The 24,032-nt window shown below is 41.1% G+C and overlaps 1 protein-coding gene across 2 annotated transcripts in view; it reads left to right on the top strand.

The window, feature by feature from the left end:
• The window catches only part of IQGAP1 (IQ motif containing GTPase activating protein 1), a 160,904-nt gene that overhangs the window by 33,655 nt on the left and 103,217 nt on the right, over positions 1–24,032 (top strand). The window contains exon 2 of one of the 2 annotated variants that reach the window (XM_073653145.1): positions 4,900–4,999. In XM_073653145.1, coding sequence (XP_073509246.1) covers positions 4,900–4,999 — 100 coding nt within the window. Of the gene's footprint in view, positions 1–4,899; positions 5,000–22,745; positions 22,869–24,032 lie in introns of those variants that run through there. The other variant, XM_073653146.1, reaches the window with a different exon arrangement.

Genomic DNA, 24,032 nt, shown 5'->3' with positions numbered 1-24,032 from the left:
TTTTATTTATATTTCTGCATCGTGGGCACTTAGCCTTAAAGGGGTATTCCCATCTCCAAGATCCTATCCCAATATGTAATAGGTGTAATAATAATAATATTAGCAAATACCTTCAATTAGAAATGTAGTGTAGTATTTTTGATTCGCCATGTCACTTCATGTGCAGGTATTGCGGGACCTTAGGTATCCATGGTTACGACCACTGGCAGCTAGATAACTGTCATTATATCAGTGGACGTAACCATGGATACCTAAGGTCCTGTATTGCCTGCACATGAGGAAAGAGAGATAGCGAATCAGAAAAACTATACTACATTTCTAATTGGAGATATTTGCTATTATTATTATTATTATACACCTACTACATATTGGGATAGGATCTTGGAGATGGGAATACCCCTTAAAGCATAATATGCAAAAAAAGCAACAAAAACTGCAGCCTCAAAAATGCGATAAAAACGCAATGAACATACGCAAGTAACCTAAGCTATACAATAGGTGCAGAAATTCTGCAACATCAAAGCTCATCGTGGGAACGTAGCCTTAGAGGCATTACAGATCTGTAATTTGTTCCAGCATGCAGCAACAAGATAACGGATGGGGGATAATTCGAGAGATCAAGATGAAAGAAAGGAAATGCATTCACTATAAACCATAGTTAGTCACATATCCCCTTTGTTTTTCCTTACCTATCACAATACATACATTATGTCCCATTTGTATACTTGTAGTAAGAAGGAACCTAATATGTCAGTTTCCGTTAATGTGCATGAATAGGTCATCTTGTTATGGGAAAGAAAACTCCCTTTGTGTTTGCCCAAAATCTTGGCATCATTTCTGCACCTGCAGCATTCTTGCTGTTAATCTGTATTTACACCAACACATTCTCCTCTGTGATGCCCAGTATACGTGGCACATCGGCAGCATGGTGACTGTTCATTCATGATGTAGTGTGAGCTAGAGACTTGTCATTACCTGCAGGAGTTCATTGAGGAAGAGCAAGCAGTGAGATAATGATGGCATAGACAGCGATCTTCCGCTTCGGAGTGTGTGTCATCCTAAATAACAATTATTCCTTCTTCATTGAGAAAAGTGAACTGAGCTGTAACATATTGTTAAAGAAATGCGGAGAAATGTAACCTGTATTATGTTAGTGCCCCCCCCCCCTCCTTCCGGTCTATATTCATTTTCATGCTTCACACTTGCTGAATAAGCGTGTCCTGCCTGACATGATGCAAGCGCCATGCTGAACTGAGCCTATCATATGTACTCCGCACCTCTTCTGCACTACATGCAGTCTCACACTGCTGATGCAGAGAGACTGCAGCTGCATCCCCCTCCTCCCTGTCTCTGTTCTCTGTTTTACGTTAGACAGGATTTTTAGAGTTTTCTACTCATTTACAGAGACCCTTGAGGCAAGGAAAGTGGAGTTTTTTTTCCAGCACCATATTTTTGTAGAAGAACTAAAGGTGGAGCATTGTCTTATTCACTTGAACAACACTGTAAAACCTTGCATCCACCCCTAAGAAAAGGATGGTACAGTAAAGTATCAACTGACCTGAAAGCTAATGTAAAAATGAAAGAGTCAGCAGCGCTCACAGAATCACTTTCAACACACTGATTGGCTAGTATGCCAAGAGTAAACTCTCACCATCCTAGAGCCCTCATCCTCCTAAGGATAGGCCATTCATTTTAAAAGGCTGGATCACCCCTTTTCATTTTTTTTCTTTTATTTTTTGCCAACCACAGGTGAAATTATACTAGAGGAATATTTACATAAGAGAAGAACATGTGCTATGCAAAATATGTGGATTATTCATAGGTGCAAATGATACGGGTGGTGTCAGTTGATTTGCAGGTAAATCCAGCAGTAGACCACCTGAGTGTGTTTTACGTTCTCACTGTAGAAAATCTGGATAGGTCACTTTATGCTTGACGTGCAGTGAGCATGCATGACATTTTTCCTGAGGCTTTATTGGTAGTAGGCCTGCTGCCTCCAACAGGTTGGTCTTGTATGCCACACCTGAATGGTATGAAGCAATGGCATTATCAAATGTACTGTGTGGCTTCAGTCGTTGGCCACACAACGTTTACTTTTCACAATCAGAAGACTTGAACCTATGATCAGTCATCTCATCTAATGAAACATATGAATATGCAAAGCTACATAGATATTGTGATATTCAATCTTTCCAAAAATAAATTACTAATATTTCACTTTTAGTGTGTTTCCATTCTTATGATGTGATGCCATATTTCTGGAGAAATTCCATCACTTTACACAGGATACTGCTACCATTGCTGAAAATAGCGGTGAAACAGTGCTGATCTAGTCCGGCACCCTCTTCTCAGTTCTTCCTGCACAGTGATGTTCCCGGCTACCTGGCTGTGCAGGGAAATGCAGCTGGCCGCATTCACTTCTATGGGGTGTATGGTAGTTTACTGCACTATCCGTGATGGAGGCAGCACTTTATGAAGAAAAAAAAACAGAGGAGGCGATGCGGAATATCCGTTTATACAAAGGATCAGTGGGGGTCTGATAAATTGGACCACCACCGATCTTAATGTGATACTGTTTCCTAGTAATATGCTGTCACGTTGCATGAGAAGAAAAAGACATCATTAAAAATAAAAAAAATCAGGATAAATTGGAAAATCTTCAAATTAATCTTTTCCAGGAAATTCAATGAAGTCCTAAGTTTTAAAAACTTAACAGAAGGATTAGAAATGACTCACGAGACTAAGGAGCACACATAATGTGCATTTACTCAATTATGCATTTTTTTAATTGCGCTCCTAAAAATCACTTAAGTAATTTTCACCTCCCTGCAGGCTGGAAAGGATCAGCAAAATCCATAAGTGGCATTGTTGTATTCTCCTCATTGTCTGTGAGTGTATTGTGTGTACTTGTCACATAGGACAGGTGTAAGTACGGTGGGTTGTGACTGTGCGCCAGGCACAAGAAGGAAAGGGCAGGCTCCACCAACCTGTAGAAGGTCTCTGCAGATTGTAAGATACACTAAAGTGTTGTAGAAACAGGGGAGGAAGTGCTTCGTTTCCTGTATGTGTCGTTTCTCTAGGAGACTGACAAATTTACACAGACGCCTTCATGCATTATACCCATCTCCCTGCAAACAGAATGAAGTCACCGTGTCTGCACAGACGCTGCTATTCTGCCTCTTACTGACCTACACGCTATTCATTGTGGACTGCAAAGGTTCAATAAAGCAATTTATATTGGCCATTATCATGTTATCCTCCTTGGTCAAGGTCACATTTTGCAGTTTTTCATGCAGCCTCAGGTAGAGGTATAGTTGTGCACAAGCAGCCAATCTGTTGCAGATATTTCAGATGAAATCCGTGCGGCATTCAGACGCGCCGAAAGGATTTTCTGTTGCAGAATTTTTTTCCAATAATTCTTCTTCTTTTTTTTTTATTACATTTTTAGTTTTGGCTTAAAACATTTGCTTCAAATGATGGCTGTATGGTGCTTTTTTGAGCGTCTCTGGTGGGTTGGGGCTATTGTATAGGAAAGTCATCACTTCAAAGGAAAAACAAAAATCTGGACTTTCACTGCATTCATATTTGGTTGGGACCATATTACACCATATATTGCTATACTTCTTTGTTTCCTTCAGAAAACTGGGTGAACCTTTGGTTTAATATATAGCATCTGATGGGGTCTCCAGTTTCGCCATCCTAAAACCTACCCCAGTAGGAGTATATATGGAGCTGCAGTCCAGCCATTGCCTCACCTCTCCATGCTAAGCCTATGGCACTGATAGAGACAGGCGAGGGCAGGTTACCTCTGTTCACCTCTGTTTTATTAGCATGTACAATGCTTCTCTATTGCAGGAATTAAACAGTTTGATGAAGGGATTGTCATCAGAAAATGACCCATTGTTTAAATCACATTATTCTGTTAAATGGAATTTTTTATTTATTTTGAGATTATCACTATCTATATTAAATAAATATATAAAAATGTTACAATTTTTACACTGGCCACTAATCTCCTACTTCTTGTTGATCACATGACCTAGACTAACTCAAAGTGTATCTTTTATATGGAAGCCCTCTGAGGTGGCAGTGTGAACATGCTCTGATATGGGAAAAAGTCTTTGTGCAGAGAGGTGGTGGAGGTGAGCTGTGACTACCTATAGTGGGTGGTGGATCCTGTGTTATCCACTTTATATAGAGGAGTTAACTTTCCTTGTACATCTCTGTGATGATAATGAGACTGCAGAAAAGTCCTCGGTACAGAACAGAAATGATGAGTCTACAATCACACTTAGTGATTAGTGTAAAAAAAATGATAGCGATATGGGAAATTTAAAAAAAATATATAAAAAATAAATGTAAAATACAGAGGGGGCAGAGGCTAAGTGCAGAAAAAGGCCAACATGGTTCTTTCTGCTCCCATCATTTTCTTCTTTCGCACTTCTATTTGGAGCCTAGTGTTTCAGAATCCACCACTACTGCTTCAGAAAACATGGCCGGAAGACGGGTCTTGCAGTGGCCTAAGCTGACGTTACAGTAGTGTCTGGATACAGCAGTAGCTTCTGATAATACATGTTGCAGAGGAAGCATCAGTGACGTCCTTTCAGTGTGAACAATAGGTTCTTAAGTCCTTTTCATGCATATAAAGTTATAAGGATTTTGTATAAGTGTATTTCGGTGTCCTGAAGTTCAGGATACCCAGTGTAAATGGGTCTCTAGTTTTATGTCCATGACGGTTTACCACTACTTTCTTTATTTTATCCAATGCTAAGAATTTGCCTTCCAGCAATGAATCTTCCAATTAAAATGGTAAAGTGGAAGAAAGGTAAACCCAGGACAAACAAGTAATGCGATGTCTGTGGGTGCGGAGATATGAATTTTATATTTTTCTATCTACAGCTGTGCTGGACGATGAAAGACTTACAGCAGAAGAGATGGATGAAAGGAGACGTCAGAATGTCGCCTATGAATATTTGTGTCACCTGGAGGAAGCAAAGAGGTAATGCCCTGGTATTTCTAGGAGCGGTATTCGCACATACAGACAATGGGACAGTACTCCTTGTATAAATACGTACTTATATCGGGGGCGATTCATTAAGACTGGCGATTCTCTCGCTGATCTTGATGAGGGGGTGTTTTAGAGCTGACGCTTCTGCTTACGCCACTCCATGAATCTGGCGAGGCGCATAGTGGCGTGCGCCAGTATGTTCGCCTCGTCGGAGTCAGATGTGTGTCGTAGAGAAGGCCACCACTCACCATGAATTTGACTAGAGGGGGTCGCCACGCCTTGCCCCCATTTCTGCCTCAGGTCTACCCACTTTGTTGGAGCTGGGGCAAGAATAGCGTAAACATGCCAAGAGTCACTTTTTTTGCGTAACTTCGCGTTTGCACAAGAATGCAACTTTTAAGCATTTTTTCGGTGGGAAAAAGTTTTAATGAGTCGCCCCCAATGTGTCCTGAAGATTGCAGACTCTCAAAACATCACGTATGGAGAACACATGTAGTCATTCCCTAATAGACAGCTATTAGCAGAAACTCTGTCCTTAGGAAACAGAACAATCTTCTAAAGCTGGCCATACACATGTGCTAGCTGTCGGCCATTGATCTGTAGACGGCTGACTCTTCCCATACACATCGGCACTTTTAATGGGGAGAAAAGAGAAAGCCGCTGCCAGACATCTCTGGCAGCACCTTATCTCCGCTGAATGCAAAAGGACTGGCATTGAAATTCCAACTGCCTGGCTCTTCTCTCCACCAACAGATACCCAAAGGTATGAGCTTATGGGGGATTAAAGGGTATGATCACACATGGCGGATTTATTGAAGAAATTTCTGGCCCTAAAAATCATTACCATGCACATAAATGAGGTTCTTTCAGTGGCTAGCAAATGGATTTCTGCAAGCCCAATGTGGATAAATGGGACCGTCACAGACATTTCAGCAACAAGTGCTGCATGTGAATATTTAATAACAGATCAGATCCTGGTCCCTGATGTAGTTGTGCAAAACAGAAGCCAAATATAAGCCATTGGGGGAGCAGTTATACTGCCTTTGACATAGCAGGCACAGTAATTAGGAATATCTGTAGCTTCTGAATGTACAAGATACAGGAGGCCATGCACTCTAGCTAGCTCTTGTCTAGGTATTTCTCCCCTCTCTATACACATGTATGCTCAGTTAACGGAGTGCGCATGTGTCCTCAATGGGAAGAGAGGAACAGTTCAATGCCAGACAACCTGCTTCTTGTTGAAGACCAACTGCTCGATCCATATTTCCTCCACTATCTGACATTGTGGGAGATTTGGCAGACGTCCATCTAATGTGTACCTCCACTACCACCTTCAGCTAAAGGAGTTTGTGTCTTTATTATGTCACATTATCTGATTAAAGGTCATAAAGGAGAGTGAAGGAGGAAGATAATGGTACTATAAAGTAATTGCTCCCATATACATAAAGCCTTGGAGTGCGCTGGCACAATATACAGTATGTAGCGTATTAGTGGAGAGTGTGCGGTATACCCAAGGCATGCACACATGTTCATAAACAATGGCAGACTTGAGCGCCATGTTTCTGAACAAAGGAGTGTCAATCATTAACTCCTTGTCTTCCTAACGCAAATAAGAAAGTGTCAGAAGGGTTTCACCAGAAATCTAGTGATCTCCCCCATTATTTACAACCGATATATAGAACATGGTGACATCACCGTAAGTCCGTACTTTTCCGCATGCTTATTTTCTGTTTTTCTTTTCCTCGATCTTCCCTTTTGCAGCACTTAGAGCTCGACTAGAAGTCAGAAATGACTAAGACAACATATGTATTAAATTCTGTAGGAAGTGAGCTTTAATACAGCAGAAATAAGGATGACAGATGTTTTGTGGTTCCGGTCCTGTGCGGTATATCAGGGTGACACGCTGTGACTGCACTATTACTATGGTTGCTCAGCTGGGAGTAAGCGTGGAATGCGGAGGTCGGCATTCTCCTGTGACCTCTCATAACTCGCTCACTTTAACACATACATGCTGGCGGACTGGCTGAGAAAGGCGCTGTGTATTTCTGACTTTGATGGTGCGAGCTGCTGGCGGCAGTTTGCACATTGCTATGGCTATTTTATGTATGCAGGACTGTCATCATGTCTCAGCGCATGGATGAACCTGCATAGTCCTAGCTGTGGTCTGGATGTGATGACGAAAGGCTAAACCTTGTGATGATGTGAGATCCAGTCATGTGGATAGTTACTCAGTGATACTGTAGCAAATCATGACAAATTCTGACAATTTAGACAAGAAACGTCAGAACATCAGTACTTGTAATAACTTTACTCTGAAAGGTTCTGTTCTTATCACAGGGAACCCATTGGATCTGGCTCATGATCCTACCCCAAGGGAAAAAAGGAAATACCTACAACCAGTTCTATCAAACTGAGGACTCACGTAGTATCAGCTCAGCCACATATGCCCCGTAATTAATACTTCACACCTCTTATGCCCTCTGGGTAGAAGATCATGAATATTAGATGTAAAATCCCTGATATTCATTTCCAAAATGAAAATACAAAATAAAAAGAGCATTTAGTTTAAAATTACCAAAATATATTTCACACTAGCTACTTTTGGACTGCCCATAGACTTTATACTTCCAGGCAGTCCACATTTTACCCTACCCTGCACTGATGTGCCAAAATGTCAATGCAATGCAAGCAGCTAGCATGGGATTGTGGGGTTGGGAGCAGGCTGTCAGACATGGCCACACTCCCCAGAAAGAAGAGAAACCTGGTTTATTGCAAAGTTTTTTTTTTTCTCCATTGCTGTTGCTAAACCAGTGCTTGTGTATACAGATTAGGAAACATCTAACAGTGATTCCTCCTTTTGACCCAGTGGGCACCTAGGAGACTCGGTCAGCTCTACCAAGCAGACAGGAGGCTGTAGATTCCCCTGTAACTGGTGCTGATATACCAGCCCTAGTTAAAGAGGAAATCAACCAAAAAAAAAAAAGAATTTATTGAAATGTTAAAATGCCCCTTAAAGATCTTTTAATACCTTATGGGTGGGAAACATAACGTGCAAGAATAAATTAGAAACTAAATAAAAGAAAAGCAAAAATTGAAATGAACAAAAAAACTTAAATATAAAAATAAAGCAAAGCTTTTAAAAAAAGACACTACCAGTCTGAATCGCTGTTTCTTGCCCTGCCCCCATCTAAAAAATATATCCAATATATCAAAATAATTTCAAGGAGAAGGCAATTTGAAAATGTTTTTTTGGTAGCCTTTGTAGTCGTAAAAAAAGATTAAATAAAAAGTAAACCTGTACACCAAAAAATTAAGCCCCATGAATTGCAAAAACAAGAGGCAAAAATGATTTGAATATTTGAACAAGGTGGTGTGTTTTTTTTTTTTTTTAGAGCTGTTAAAAGCGCATGTACGACAAAACCCGTAAATGGAGCAGTCCACGAACTGGTGAAACAAAAGAGATTTGTAAATATAAATCTAGAAAAATATTGTCTCATTTGGCAAGATGTCACCAGAAGATGTATTATAGAGCTCATTGTATAGAGCACCTCATGACCCCTGAATGACAAGAACAGAATTATCGACTGCCGTCGTTGCCCCTAGCAACCAGTCACACGGTAGGTTTTCATTTTACCAGAGCAGCTTAAGAAATTAAAGTATGGATTGGTTGCTATGGGCAACAAAAGCTGTTTCAGGAGTTACGATGATTGAGGCAGAAATCTCACACATGCACGCTGACTGTGCCTTCCTATGTGAAGCTTGCACTGTGGATGCTGTAGAAGCCACAGCGCGTCCCCAAGAAGCCGGCAGGCCGCGCACATCCAAGAATTCTGCAGTGAGCAGAGGAACTATGGACAGTTTTCCGCCTATCAATCAAACCCGGTGGGCGTGACTACAGGCTCTTATCCTTGACTGTTTCAGGATCCAGCACCTCCCTCTTGGCTGGATGTCTGTAATTACATAACAAGTTCCAGAGGATTTTAAAGGAATTTTTTTCCTCCTTTAGTAATCTGTTGGGGCGTTTGGAGTAACAGTACCATGTTGAATATACAGGTTACATGACTTACAACCCCAGCACCATATAAGAGGCCAAAATGATGTGACAGGTTCCCTTTAAAGAGTAAATGTTGTTCTGTTTTTTTTTTTTTCTTAAATCAATAGTATATATGAAAATAGGCAATTTTAGTAATATATCTGATCAGAGATCTGCTCCTTTCTCTTCCTGGACTGGTCTTTCACTCTCCATTCATGGGTAAAATGTGTATTCAGAAAAGATTTTCCCATTACTGAGAGAGAAGATGACAGTTGGTGCTTATAACATTCTATGGACTCGGGAGGAACTAGAGGCAGACATGGGCATCCTGCTGCAAGCTTTGCTGAAACAACAGTTATAGTTCTCCATAGAACTTTATGAGCACCAACCATCATGTCCTAGCTTCGTAAAGGGAATATCTATATTCACTGATGATACATTTTATCCTTGAATTTAGAATCTTGAGAATGAACAATCAGTCCAGGTGGAGAAAGGAGCAGATTTTTCTGATAAAATACATTGCATTTTTATTTTCACTTGTAGGATTGAAATTAAAATGACGATTACTCTTGTTAGTTCCTAAACGGCAATATGGCATCATCCATTTTCATAAGAAGCAAGAATAACCCGATAAACTTGATGGACTTCTGATTCCTCTCTATTAGGACCACCATATAGTACCAAGTCTCATGGCTCATTATGAAGTATCCCCTGTAGACACTGATCTTCACAACTATCATCTGTGCAACCAGTAATCTTTGGGGCCACAATGCAGGTGTAGAGATGGCTGCTATTTCTGGTCTTTTCTGCCACAGACGGCTGGTAGAGCATAAGCGGAAGTCAAGGTTCTGTGCTGCTGTGTCAAAGTGACAGTGACAGGACGTGAGTCACCTCCGACAGCTGCGCTCGTCCCTGGATGTTTGTTACTTGTTGCTTGGAGACTAAACTCGCGGGCAGTGCGGTCTGTAGGGTGATAGCTCTATATATCAGCAGGCAGTGCCGGGTACCATCACAGCAGAGGATATATAATATATCAGGTAGGCATTAGGCAGCATTCACACAGGCAACGTTAGTCCAACAAGGCGAGGTTTATTAGCTCCATCAACCCAGGAGGGGACTTAACCTTTCTGCTGGAGCACGGCTGTTTTGTGTTAAACACTGCAGGAAAGTTCAGTACATAACGACAGGTCAATACTTCCAGTATGTATACGTCCAATGCTCGGGCAGGTATACATCCACCCACACAAAGGCCAGTATGAGATCTCCCCAGCTCTCACACTCTTGTAGTCTGTCCACCATTAAACTGTCCTTCTCTCTAGGACCAAAGACTGCTCAGCTGACTCCCCAGTCACTAGAGAGACCCTCAGTTGTGTTGTCTCTCTCCCAGCTACAGCTCACATTTTGGCTGGTCACTCATGAGCTTACACATTCGCCTCTGCCACATCCAGCAGACTGCTGCTGGCTGGGGAGTTAGTCATACGTTGAACCCATTTCCTGGTTCTTAGGAACACTCCGCAGATGCACTCCTAACCACGACCTGCAGTGCTAGGACTTAGCCCTCACCTACCTGGCCTTCCTACATAATATATAATGTATGTGCTAAATTCACACTGTAAAAGTACTAAACTGCCTTTAGGACACATTGACACATGTGGTTCACAGCATAAGTGCTGCGCTTACATCAGCAGCGGTAAATACTCCCTCAGATATCGCTGCAAAAATAGGTGCGAGCAAACCTCTGTGGGGGAGGGAGGAATATCTCACATCCTACCTCACACTGGGCAGTTTACACAGCGGACTTTTATGCTGCATGTGACTTTGTAAAAGCCAATACAGTCCGGTGGATTTTCCTGATACTATGAGCATGGGAGCGTACTCCGTTCGAATTGAGTCCTGTATTGTGCACTTTGACCGTTTACATTGGATAAATGACTACCAATTTCACCTTGAACATGGATGTACTGTTTTTGAAGGTAGCCAGACGTGTTTTGTTGAGGATTGGGATGGTAAGCCCGTCAGACACATGAGATGGAGGTCGGCTGCTTGGGACGATTATTTGGCCAGCTCCCCCATACATAGGAACGCTCGTCCACCTATGTTTTCTATGAGAAAACCGCTAGACATGTCTGGTGGCAGTTTATCTCCTGGAGAACCAGATCATCAATCTGAAATCGGACATGCCAGATCGATATCTCCTCTGACAATAAGTTGTATTGGGCGTTCATACACTTTAGAGTCAGCAGAATCCATCGATATCGGCGGATTTGGCGACATTAGTCTAATGTGTATGGGGGCTTTCGTTTTATCGTGCCTGATTTTTTTTGTCTCCCTGGATGAGAAGTGCTGTTACGGTGATCTTATTAGTGTAGGCACCATAAGCCTGTGCTTGCTGTAGCTCTATGGCCGTATTAACAGACTTGAACTGCCGGGATCTGGTGAATTATAGTGATTAATGTGTGATTATGATATTTGTAGAGAAACGGACACCGATGATTTTCTTTTTTATGCCCATAAAAAGTGGAAATGATAAACGATCAGGCGATTAAATTCCAACTACCCAAAGCTTGTCTCCCCCATTGGGGAGTCTGAACGCCCCCACACATGCAAGTTGTACGACGAAATTTATCTACTGTGGAGACCTTAAAGGGTTATTCCCAAAATCACACGTTATCCATAGGATAGGGGATAACTTGCTGGTCACTGGGATCCCAATGTTGGGGCCACCAATGATCCCAAGAACGAGGCTCTGGAACCCTGCCTCCCCATTTTAAATGGAATGGAGATGCGCATACTTGGTCATTGTAATGGGACTACCAGAAATAGATGAGCACTGAACTGTCTCCGGCAGCCCCATAGACATTGAATAGGATGGAGTTAAAGCATGCGCAACTTTGTTTCATCCAGGTCAGACTGTAGAGACAGTTTTTAGGATTGCTGTGGGTCCCAGTGGTCGGACCCTCAGCGAACAGCAAGTTACCTGCTATCTTACAGATAGGTGATAAGTTGTTAATTTAGAAATACCCTTTAAAGTATTATGCACATGCAGCAGATTTGGCACAAGCAAAATCAGTGCATATTCATTGCAAAATCCAAATGTGTTACACATGAGCTTTTGCTTCGAATATTGTTGCGGAATTTTCAGTCTTCTGCCTTTGAATTTTGAGGGTGAATTTCTCAAGAAGAATTGACATGTTTCAGATTTGAAAATCCGCACCGCATGCCAATTTACGTACTGATATAATATTCCCAACTGGTAGGTGAGTTTTGTCAAATCTCCTCTACATTGCTGGTGCTGTATTATAGATTTGTAAAAACCACACGGCATATTCGCAGGTAATACGCGATGTGTGAACCGAGCCTTAACCAAGGATTGGCTGTACCTCCTGAAGAGCTAGCTCTTCTCTTACAGCATCGGTGCTGAGATCGCCTGGTATTCAGCTCGGTGTTACATTCTCACACAGGGAGAGATTGGTGCACAAAGACAACCCCTTTAAATTAAAAAATGTAATCTTTGCTACAAAGCATATTGTCTATTGATGCGTGTGGTGGAAGATCAGGCACCGTGTGTACGTAGTAAAACTTTTACAGTTATTTAGAAGGAAGTGGGTGAAGGTAATGGCAAACGAGATGGATTTCAGTACGGTATGCAAATGGATGCCCAAAGGTTCCCCATTGACATCACTCCAAAGAGCTAAATTTAGATACCCAAAGCAGAAATAACTTTTTTCACTCCACTTTAGATACAAATATATCTGCTACCATATGGGCCGTGACCTCCTTCGCTGTAAAACAACGTTTTTTATGACCCAAGGATGAGCATAGGAGATATACAGTATATGACTCTGCACTAAGATGTCATTCTGAAATTCATCAGATACTTGTTTGTGGACTTTGTCATAAGGGAAAACTGATCGATTTACCAAAACTATCTGTAAACCTGTAATATTATATGTAAGATGTAAATGTAAAACTAAATGTAGCATGTTTTTGGTGATGTAATCAAAGGTTTTCCCTTAGAGAAAATATAAAATTTTCCTCCAACCTCACCGTCCATCTGTATACCAGCTAGTGATCAGACACTGCATACTATATATTACAATAAAGTAAAGGATGATGGGAAGCAGCGGAGAACAGGAAAGGAAAGGGCGCCCACCATGGTCTTCTCATGGCTGACTGCTGTGTGTAAACAGGCGCTCTGTCTCCCACGGACTCCTATATACGAGGAGGTCGTGTGAGCGCATGTACGACATAGGAAATTACACAGCTTCTCTGGATCAATGTTTCTCAGCTCCAGTTCCCCCAAAACCTTCCTCACGGATTGCCAAGGAGATCTGCATAACTTGCCTTGTGCATTATTTTCTACAGTCAAACGTTGTTTGTTTGCCACATAATTTTAGGGACAATAAACACAATCTGCTCATGCATTTAAGGCCACATTCACACATTCCGTATTTGTTCAGTTTTTTACCACAGTGCTTGTAAGCCAAAACCATGAGAGGAACAATCAGAGAAAAAGTATAATAGAAACACGTCACCACTTCTGTATTTATCACCCACTCCTGTTGTGGTTTACAAATACTGATGTAAAATACTGACCGAATACTGAACGTGTGAACATGACCTAATAGGGTACACTCAGCGGGAATCCGGAGAATCTCTGCTGTTTGGATCTAATGCCAGATTTACACGTGTCCTCAGTTCATGTACGGCCCGTGATGCACAAAATGGCTATGGGTCTCCTGACCAGAAGTAGACCACCTCATATGTGCCCATGAGGCTGTCGCATTTGGGTCCTCGACTTTGGCTTGTCCATGCATCCGACGGCGAGACATAAATCTATGAATCTGGCTTAAGGGTCTGCTCACATCATGTCCTCTGGTTATTTTGTAAGGATACAGCACATCCCACTGTATAAATATAGAGTAGGATACATTGCTCTCAATGTAAAGCGATGTATACCGCATGGCACACGTGTCATAACTGTATACCGTTATACATTTTGCTTCAGATTTTACGACTGTTTATCCGAGTCCACAAGCACTGGACGTATTCTGCAAAATGCAACAAGTTTCCTACCTAAGCCCTCATTAGATGCCTGCGGTTCACGAACGTGTTCTAGCCTTGATTTTCATGGATAGAACAAGTGCACATTATAGTCTATGGGACTGTTCACACATTTGTGTTTTTACCGTCATCACGGACAAAAATTACTAATATGATTCTATCAGTCCATGAAAATCACATACAGCACACGGATGGCATCCGCGATTAACATAAGTATCGTATCCAAACGTGAAAATCACTGATGGTGAAAACTGGCACTCACCCAACACTGATGAGACTCTGATAAAAAACACTGATGACACTCAGACTGGTTTTTTGGGGGCTTTTTTTGCGTATGCAATCAAACACAAACGTCTCAATGAGGCCTAACGATTACCAAATGTAATCACAGTTCACTGCTGATCTTCTCTAATTCCCCTAATATATAATACTATTTAAAGACCATCTGTAACCAGATTTTTGCTACTTAATCTAATAGCCGCATAATTTGAGGGCAGAAAGCCTGTTTAGAGGGGTGTATCACTTATTAGGTGGTGTGCTGTAGTTTCAATAAAATCAGTGTTTTATCAGCAAGAGATTATCACTTGATGACAAGGTCTCGCGTGCAGGGCAGTCAGGCTAATCTGTGTAACTCCGCCCCCACCACTGATTGGCAGCTTACTGACAATTAACAGTACCCGGGAAGCTGCTTATCGGGGGTGTGTGCAGGTTATATACAGCTCAGCATTCTGCCCACTGCTACATCTACATCAGACAAAACGGGGATTCTATCAAAACTGCACCAAGCAGCCCAGTAAGTGACACATCCCTGGAATCAGGGTCTCTGTCTCTATATTATATTGCTATTAGATTCCATAGCAAAAACCTGCAGACAGATTCTCTTTAAAAAAATAATTTACTCCTAGGCCCACAATCTGAGTCTATACCCTGCCAGGCTGCCACCATATATGCAAGTGGCTCATTGACCCTTCTACTTGGACTGGCCACATATCAATCAGTTTAATGTTGTTTTCGGTGGGATTGACACACCATCTAATCTGTATGAGATCACCCTGATTCTTGTGGCTCAGGGAACGGAAGGATCAAGCGGTTGATTTTCAGTATGTCCAATCCTTTTGTTCTGAGGGCTGATAAGCCGCTGCCAGAGGTGTCTGATTGGTTTACAGCAGCTTGCTCCCCTGTCCCTATAGAAAACACATGATCAGCCACCATTTCTTCTAAACTTTTCTTATTAAATAAAATGTGAACTTTAGAGGCATGATCATGTCGGATAGCGAGCGAACCGGCCACTTTTATACATTTTTCTTATTAATATTTTGTATGTAATGTTCAAATGTTAACTAAAATGTTTCTACAATGAAAAAAAACAAGTCTTTCTAGCAGGTGGCAGTTTCTGGATGAGTAGTTAGGAAGTGATACTTCCCCTTTAATGATGTTGTTTTAGCCTCCGCCTCTCTACTTGGAGTGTAGTTCTGACCACATACTATAGAAGGATGGAAGCCACAGGATTGAGCGAGAGAAGATGACTCTTCGTTCACTCCTCGTATTTCTGTGGGAGTTAGAAGAACTGCCTGTTAGCCAAACGACGGATATCTTATGTGTATAGTTAGCGTTGCTGACAGTTTTTCTGCTAGACTTACATTTTTGGAGTTATTGCTTCCCCGTGCCTTGCTCTTAAGGCCTTCATACATATTAGACTAACGTCAGCTGAACCTGCCGATAACTGCGGGGTCGCCAACAGTCTGATGTTTTATGGGGGCCTCTGAGCAAGGTAATGTCGGGAGGTAAGGATCCGGCATGTCTGATTTCAATCCTTTTTTCTTCTTGGCAACATATGCAGTGGCTGCCAGTGACTTTTTCATAGAGCGCATAGGAGCTGCTTTCTGCAGATTTGATTAAATCCCTGCTTTATCTCCTGCAGATCTCCCAGTTCTCTGAATTCTGAGCTCTGTATAACTCCGCCCACACCATTGATTGGCAGCTCTGTGTACACTGTGCATAGGCAGAAAGCTGCAATCAGTGTTGGGGATTATACAGACCTCATGAATATAGAGGACTACATGGCAGCAGGTTTACTAGTCCTCTAGTGATAATCTCCTGCTGATAAAACTATGATTTTATCAAAAGTATGGCAAGCAGCCAAGTAAGTGATACATCACTAGAATCAGGGTCTGTATCTCTACATTATGCTGCTCTCCGATTAGGTGGAAAAAACCCGGTGACAGATTCCTTTTAAATCCCCATTCTATAACCCCTTTGTTAATTATGGAGCAGTGTTCTGATTATTGCTAGATCTGTATGACTGTATTATTATCAGTGGCAGGACACCTTGCAATCTTATTACCGAAAAACGCACATTGTAATAAAAAAAAAAATCGCTAAAGTAGACTACCCCTTTAAGTTAAATAGCGGAAGATTTCCCATTATTAATATTTGTTTGTGTTTTTTTAAGATAACTTTACATTCTTGGATCAGATCCAGTCCAAATACTTCCCTCCAGATAAATGTGCTATTTGGCCATATTTGCTTTAGATAACCTAGCTACTTACTGATTAGGATAGATTGCTTTCATGGAAAGAACCTGACATGGGAATCATAAAAGTTCAGTCAAATTTGTTTTCTTAAACTCTGATTGTCAAAGATTATTGAGACTAATTATGGATTAGAGCAAGTGACTCGCCAGTAACAGACTATATACAGTACAGACCAAAAGTTTGGACACACCTTCTCATTTAAAGATTTTTCTGTATTTTCATGACTCTGAAAATTGTACATTCACACTGAAGGCATCACAACTATGAATTAACACATGTGGAATTATATACTTAACAAAAAAGTGTGAAACAACTGAAAATATGTCTTATATTCTAGATTCTTCAAAGTACCCACCTTTTGCTTTGATGACTGCTTTGCACACTCTTGGCATTCTCTTGATGAGCTTCAAGAGGTAGTCACCGGAAATGGTTTTCACTTCACAGGTGTGCCCTGTCAGGTTTAATAAGTGGGATTTCTTGCCTTATAAATGGGGTTGGGACCATTAGTTGTGTTGTGCAGAAGTCTGGTAGATGTACAATTTTCATAGTCATGAAAATACAGAAAAATCTTTAAATGAGAAGGTGTGTCCAAACTTTTGGTCTGTACTGTACATCTGAGCTAATGTGTGTATGAATGTATGAAATGTGAATGCTCTCATTTATTTATGGAAAAAGCACAATCTATTAGAAACCGGACTTCTGATCTGCTCAAACTTCCCAATTTCGTAAGTTCCTCTGTTCAGTCCTCGGTAATCCCAGTCAATGGTCTACAGGTGGAACATTATGAGTGTACACATTGTGTGTAGAGGGCCATAGTAGGTAAGAGCAGAAGATTGTGGCCTTTTCTGAAGAGACGTGCCTTCAGTCTTCAGGCTGCTATTTAAGGATTCGAGGGTGGAGAAGAGCCTTATAGATTGAGGTAGTGAGTCCCGGAAAAATGTTGGAGAAGGTTAAATGAGGAGTGGATAAGAGGGGAACAAAAACAGTTTTATGAGAACCGGAGAGTCCCTATGAGGAGGTAAGGTCAGAGATCTGTGGACGGGAAAGTTCTGGACGGCCATGTATAACAATATGGGGACCTGGATGGAGGACATACCTACAATATGGGGACCTGGATGGAGGACATACCTACAATATGGGGACCTGGATGGAGGACATACCTACAATATGGGGACCTGGATGGAGGACATACCTACAATATGGGGACCTGGATGGAGGACATACCTACAATATGGGGACCTGGATGGAGGACATACCTACAATATGGAGACCTGGATGGAGGACATACCTACAATATGGAGACCTGGATGGGGACAAACCTACAATATAGGGACCTGGATGGGGACAAACCTACAATATAGGGACCTGGATGGGGGACATTACGACAAGATGGGGACCTGGATGGGGGACATTACGACAAGATGGGGACCAGGATGGCGGACATTACGACAAGATGGGGACCAGGATGGCGGACATTACGACAAGATGAGGACCAGGATGACTGACATTACTACAAGATGGGGACCAGGATGGGGACATTACCACAAGATGAGGACCAGCGTTGGGCAGATTACTACAATAGAGGGACCTGGATGGGGGATATTATGACAAGATGAGGACCAGGATGGGGCATTACTACAAGATGGGGACCAGGATGGCGGCATATTACTACAAGATATTTGCCAAAATTACTATATGGTGCTAATTGTAAGACAACATTACTGTATGTGGCCAATTGAGGGAAAGAAAGTTGTAAAAATTAAAAAAAAAAAAATTCAGAATAAAGCATGAAAAAATATTTTGCCACTAAAAATGGTGTTTTATATATAAAATAAAGTAAACAAAGTGCACGTTTGATATTGCCACATTCGTAACGACCCAAGCTATAAATAAAATACGGCAAAAATGTTCAAAAGGTGTATTGAAAAAAAAAAATGATATCACTAAAAATGTCACTTTGTCTTGCAAAGAATGCAGCCTCCAAATTCAAATTTTTTCTTTGTGCGGCCCATATGCCCAGCCGAGTTTGAGACCCCTAGTATAGATGGAGAAAATTAGTGGTTTTGAGGGACCCCGACAGAGCGAGGGGAAAATGGGTTTGAAATCCTGCTTTTTTGAGATAGGTGGTGATCCCAGACATAAGGCGTACAACTAGTAGACATTGATTATGTGGATAATTTCTACTGAGTTCATCCCTTACACTATTGACTGACACCCCATGCAGCAGTTTATCTAATTTAGATTGACAAAGGCCTGACAGTTTGATGGCTGAAACTCCTGCCAACATCAGCATTTCTTAGGTTACTTATTTCACAGAGAATATATTTCTCTATGCACTGCCTAATTTTGATTAAAGGGGGTGTCTTGCTAAATAAATAGATCTTTAGATATGTTTAAAATTGAAATACATACAACTCTTTAATATACTTTTATTATCAGAGCTCCACGGATGTCCGTCTTTCAGCGCTGGTCATGGCAGCTCCACTTCCAAATTGAGCTTGTCTCAGGAGAGATCTTGAGCAGTGATTTGTAGGAAGGGGCTATGTGATTGGTTAATTTCAAAAGCTAAGCCAGGCCCCTTCTACATCATGAACTGTGCTTAGACAAGCAAATCTTTTTCACTTATACGCAACTAAACAAATGGTAATCAATAGGCACTGCACAATAATATATAAATCCTACAAGAAATACTGGAGCATATGCCAAAATATAGAAAGAATTTTTATTTCAACAAATGGACATACACATACATATATTAAAAACTGAATAAAAGGTTAATATAAAAGCAACAGTGGTGCACTAACAGATCAGTTGGGGGAGGTAAATCATATATCAGCTGAGTAGCTACCTCGTCTCTCCCATAGAAGTCTATAGAAATCACTCAAAAAATAGTCTTCCCCCTGCAAATCAAAGTCTAACATCAGGTGGATGACAGCCTGTTCCCACAGTGGATATAATCAATCAGAATAAAGCATGCAATAAGGGTTCAAACTGTGTAACATGGATCATGGATCAAAAAATACACCAGATGCTTAGGGTATGTGACTAATTCCACTAAAGAGAGGTATCAAGTATGCAACAAAGTACCGGATTTCATGTCCCAGTAATATGTATATATCTCATATTTGACATGTAGGGAAAAGTGGAATACATAGGCAGGGTATTAGACTAATTCCACTAGAGAGAGGTGCATCAAGTATTCAACAAAATGTTTCAAGTCCCAGTAAAATATATATCATGTTTGACATATAGGGGAAGGTGGAACACACAGGCAGGGTCAGCATAACAAATAGTTGAAGAGTGACAGGGAGAGCATACCGATCTGGAGGTGCACCTAGGACCACCCCTGACGTGCGTATTGCATCAGCTTCCTCCCTGTTAGACTTTGATTTGCAGGGGGAAGACTTTGTAAATATTTTTGGAGTGCTTTCTATAGGCTCCTATGGGAGAGAGACGAGGTAGCTACTCAGCTGATATGATTTACCTCCCCCAACTTATCTGTTCGTGCATGACTGTTGCTTGTATATTCACCTTTTTCACTTATATGTTGCTCCATTCAAATAGTGGACATGGAAGCCCCATTATTGTAATCAGTGGAAGTCCAAATGGTGGCACCCCTACTGATCAGACAATTATCACCCATCTTAGATGTTAAGTTTCGTTCTCAGAACACTTTAAAGGTTTCTCATCCACTATCCACTTCTTTCAAAAGAACATTGAGAGAAGCTGGAAAAATTGCTAGTCTGCACATAATCATCTGTATGCGAATGGAGCAGGCAATAGATCAAAATCCTGACAGTGTGGCTGTTCCACGCGATTAGGATTTGACTGTCTGTAATGTGATAGAGGCACTGCACAAATGTAGTTTTAGCCCTTAAAACCTGATGATGTGAACATGTCATCTGATTTCCAGTACAATGACCCTTCGAACCAGCCAGTAACATAATAGGGAAGGGGTTGGAGAGGCTGCTTTGAAGGTGCTGTGTTGTATAATGAGGATATTATACCAGGAGGAGTTTTTCTTGTCCTGAAAATGAACTTCACAAGAGGTCAGGACTTTCTTTTGAAAATAAAAACCTTCCCATGTTTTCCAGTGAGCGCTCTGTGCACAGAAGGTCAGGCTCACACAGCTTGCTCCCTTTGGATACAGAACTATGCCTAATTATTTGCATTAGCCAGACACGGCTCAGTAGTGATTCATTTGTGCCAGTTCCTATGATCAGGCTGTCGGCTGTACTGAACACTTTACCCTTTCCAACATTTCAGTGACTGGATAGAAAACTACGTACATGCTAAAAATATGCCTCATTTTATTGGCACTGCTAGAGTACTACAAGCGAGAAGTCCAGCAAGTGATACATCGCTTAAATCAGGGTCTCTGCCCCTACATTGTGCTGATCTCAGATTATAGCAAAAACCTGCTGACAGATTCCCTTTAAACATTTCCTTCTAAAAAAAAGAAAGTTTAATAGAACCTGTCATTCGTTTTTTTTATGTAAATCTGCGCTACTACTCCTTTTTAAAACTTTTTTTTTTTCACTTTTCACAATCCCTCTATAAACATCCCTGCCCCTCTGTCTCTAATTGACATGGTTGACGTCTCCAACATCATTCTTGGAGCCAGAGAAATCTCGCTCTGAAAACCGTCAAATGCTCGATTTTCTGTGCCATTATTCTAAGAAACGGGGTGGCTCACTGGATATCGTAGCAGAGGTCATCCATAGTAATCAGAAGCTGAGGGGGAGCAGACAATCATTGGACTGCTATGTACAGCGTCAGCGGGGGACAATTTCGAACAGTTTAGAACCAGGGACTGTAATGGGGTATTGTACAGGAGTTGTGGAGAGGTAAATTAAAAGAAAAAAAAAGTTATAGTAGGGAAAAACTTACTGATGACTGGGGTCCAATCTCTGTGATCCTCAGCAGTTCTGGAAATTTAGCTCAGCAGAGCCTGAATGATCACATGTTGAATGAACGTTACGTGATCCTCAAAGAAACAGCTAAAGATGTCATGTGTATGATTGGAAGTGGGAACACTATTAGGAATTTTGGCTGAATATACTAAATAACTATATAGTCTGGGGTAATGGGGTAATGAGATGAATAATGAAATAAACATTTTTGGAAAACCCCCTCAAGCGAAAAAATGCATCCCCCCCAAAATTCAACAAGTTCAACAAGTCCCAGGTATAGAGAATCCAGTATAACTGCTGCTACTTATCTTTTGTGAGCAAATCAGCTCAGTTTTATCTAGGAGGGGAAGAAGTACTTGGGGGAAACCTGATCTGGTCACATTTAGACGTCCATTTTTCACATAAGTGTCTTTTCTGTGTGTTTTACATGTCTCCCATTATAGTCTATAGTCTTGTTTTTATGTCTGTGCATTTTTGTGAACAATGACCTTGATTCATTAAAGCAATTTTTCCAGAATTCTGGTGGAAATTGCCATGAAAAGTCGCTAAATTTTGTCGCAACTCAGAGTTGTTAATTTTTTTTGCAACTTTTGCATTTTCAAACGAGTTTTTCCCATCCCTGCCAAAAATAGGCATAGCTGGGGCAAAACAGGTGCGCGGCAGGGGGCATGATACCACAGCACATCCAATTCATGACAAGCTGTGGCTGAATAAGATTTCTCTCGTAGTGTGCGCCACTCATCATACAGTTCAGATTTACGATGAGACGTGCACCTTTTCATAAATCAGGAGCGTCACTCTCCACCTCGCCCCCTCATCAACACCAGTGAGAGAATCGCCAGCCTTGATGAATCGGGGCTCATGTGTCCCCAAAAAGTCATTGAGAAATGTCTGTTTTTGATCCGAGTCGTCATTGATCAAAATCACCCATACAAGTCTGTTGTTCCCTTGAAATGACAGACTGCACATTAATGCCATCTCCGTTTTTACCATTGTAATTGGTAAAACAAGCTTTACAACCTTTTTCTTTTTTGAATACAAGAAAATCACTGATGGTACAAACTGACACCGTGACTAAACGCTGATAAAGTACTGATCCAAAATACTGGTGAAAATTGGTCCTTTTTTTTTTTTTTACATGTGTTAAAAACTGGACTCTGAATGAGGCCGTAGCGGCCAGTGCCATCAGCTGGTGATCCCAAGGAGCAGACTGCCCATTCTGCGACCCATGACTAACTGAACCCTGTACATCTCTTCTCTGTTCCAAGGGGTGGAAATCACTGTATGATGCAACAGCCTGAAGTCTGCACTTTTTGGTAAGGATGCGACTGTGACTTGAAAATATTCCAGAAATCTCGCAGAAAGGCATCGGACTCAACGCACACAAATAGATTTATAGAGCCCTGAAGAAAAAAGCAACAGGATGTCACCTTGCACATACATGTCACCTTGCACATACATGTCACCTTGCACACCCCAATGCAAAGACATTTTAAAGTGTCAGCTCCAGTGTTGCATGTCCTGGGTGGTGCAGTTGTTATACATATGCATATCTAGAAAATTATATAATACTCCCCCCTCTCCAGAGTCCTGCTTTTTCCACTAATTGACTTTAATCTGGCACCAATTAATGGGGTTTAATCCGTACTAGGCCTCATCAGTGATTTCCATTGGTGTGACAGATTTTCAGCAGATTTTGTTCAGTTTATTCTCTGATGAGAAAAAAAAAAGTTTCTCTACGGGCTGCACATGGATGGCGTCTGAGTGCTATCCGATTATTATTATTTTTTTTTAATAGACTTGCATTGCCGATTTTGATCCAACGCTCAGATCAGTATTTGTTGTATCTACAAGATTTTGCATGAACCTCTCAGTCCATAGAAAAAAATTAGACATGTGAACAGCCCCATAGACTATACTAGGTACGAGTGCTATCCGCAAAAAACACTGATAGCACTCGTATGAGAAATACTGATGACCCTATGAGATTTTCCTCTGGAAGCATTTAGGTACCTGATAATTTTTTAAGGCCATTTCATATGTAGTGTGAATGCTGTGGGTTTGTATTTTAGCTGATTTTTCTGCATGTTATATAAGGGTGTCTGCACCAAAATGCAAAATAGCAATCTTCTCTATTAGGTTTTTGCAGTGTTCCCTTTTAATTGATGTTTTTTTTGTGCAGATTTGAGGCAGCATTTTTAATGTGTTTTTTTTATATAGAATAGCTCTGATTCTGCGATTAAAAACTCAACTGCATTTTCTACATGCATTTTTTCAGGCTCCCCGTAAAACCTATAGAGAAAAAATGCATAAAAAACCCCACACAGTTCAACAACATCTTAAGTAACCGTCATTTAATTTTTTTTTTAATAAATCAATAGTACACATGAAAATCAGCAGCTTTGTAATATATCTTATCAGAGAAATCTGCTTCTTTCTCCTCCAGGACTGATCAGTCATTATCACAATTCTCAATTCTG

Source organism: Phyllobates terribilis, unplaced genomic scaffold, assembly GCF_046119375.1.
Source record: "Phyllobates terribilis strain yellow unplaced genomic scaffold, ASM4611937v1 Scaffold_11__3_contigs__length_659146591, whole genome shotgun sequence".
Taxonomy (NCBI): domain Eukaryota; kingdom Metazoa; phylum Chordata; class Amphibia; order Anura; family Dendrobatidae; genus Phyllobates; species Phyllobates terribilis.
Note: the sequence above shows the minus strand (reverse complement) of the source record. Positions and strands in the feature narration are given on the sequence as shown.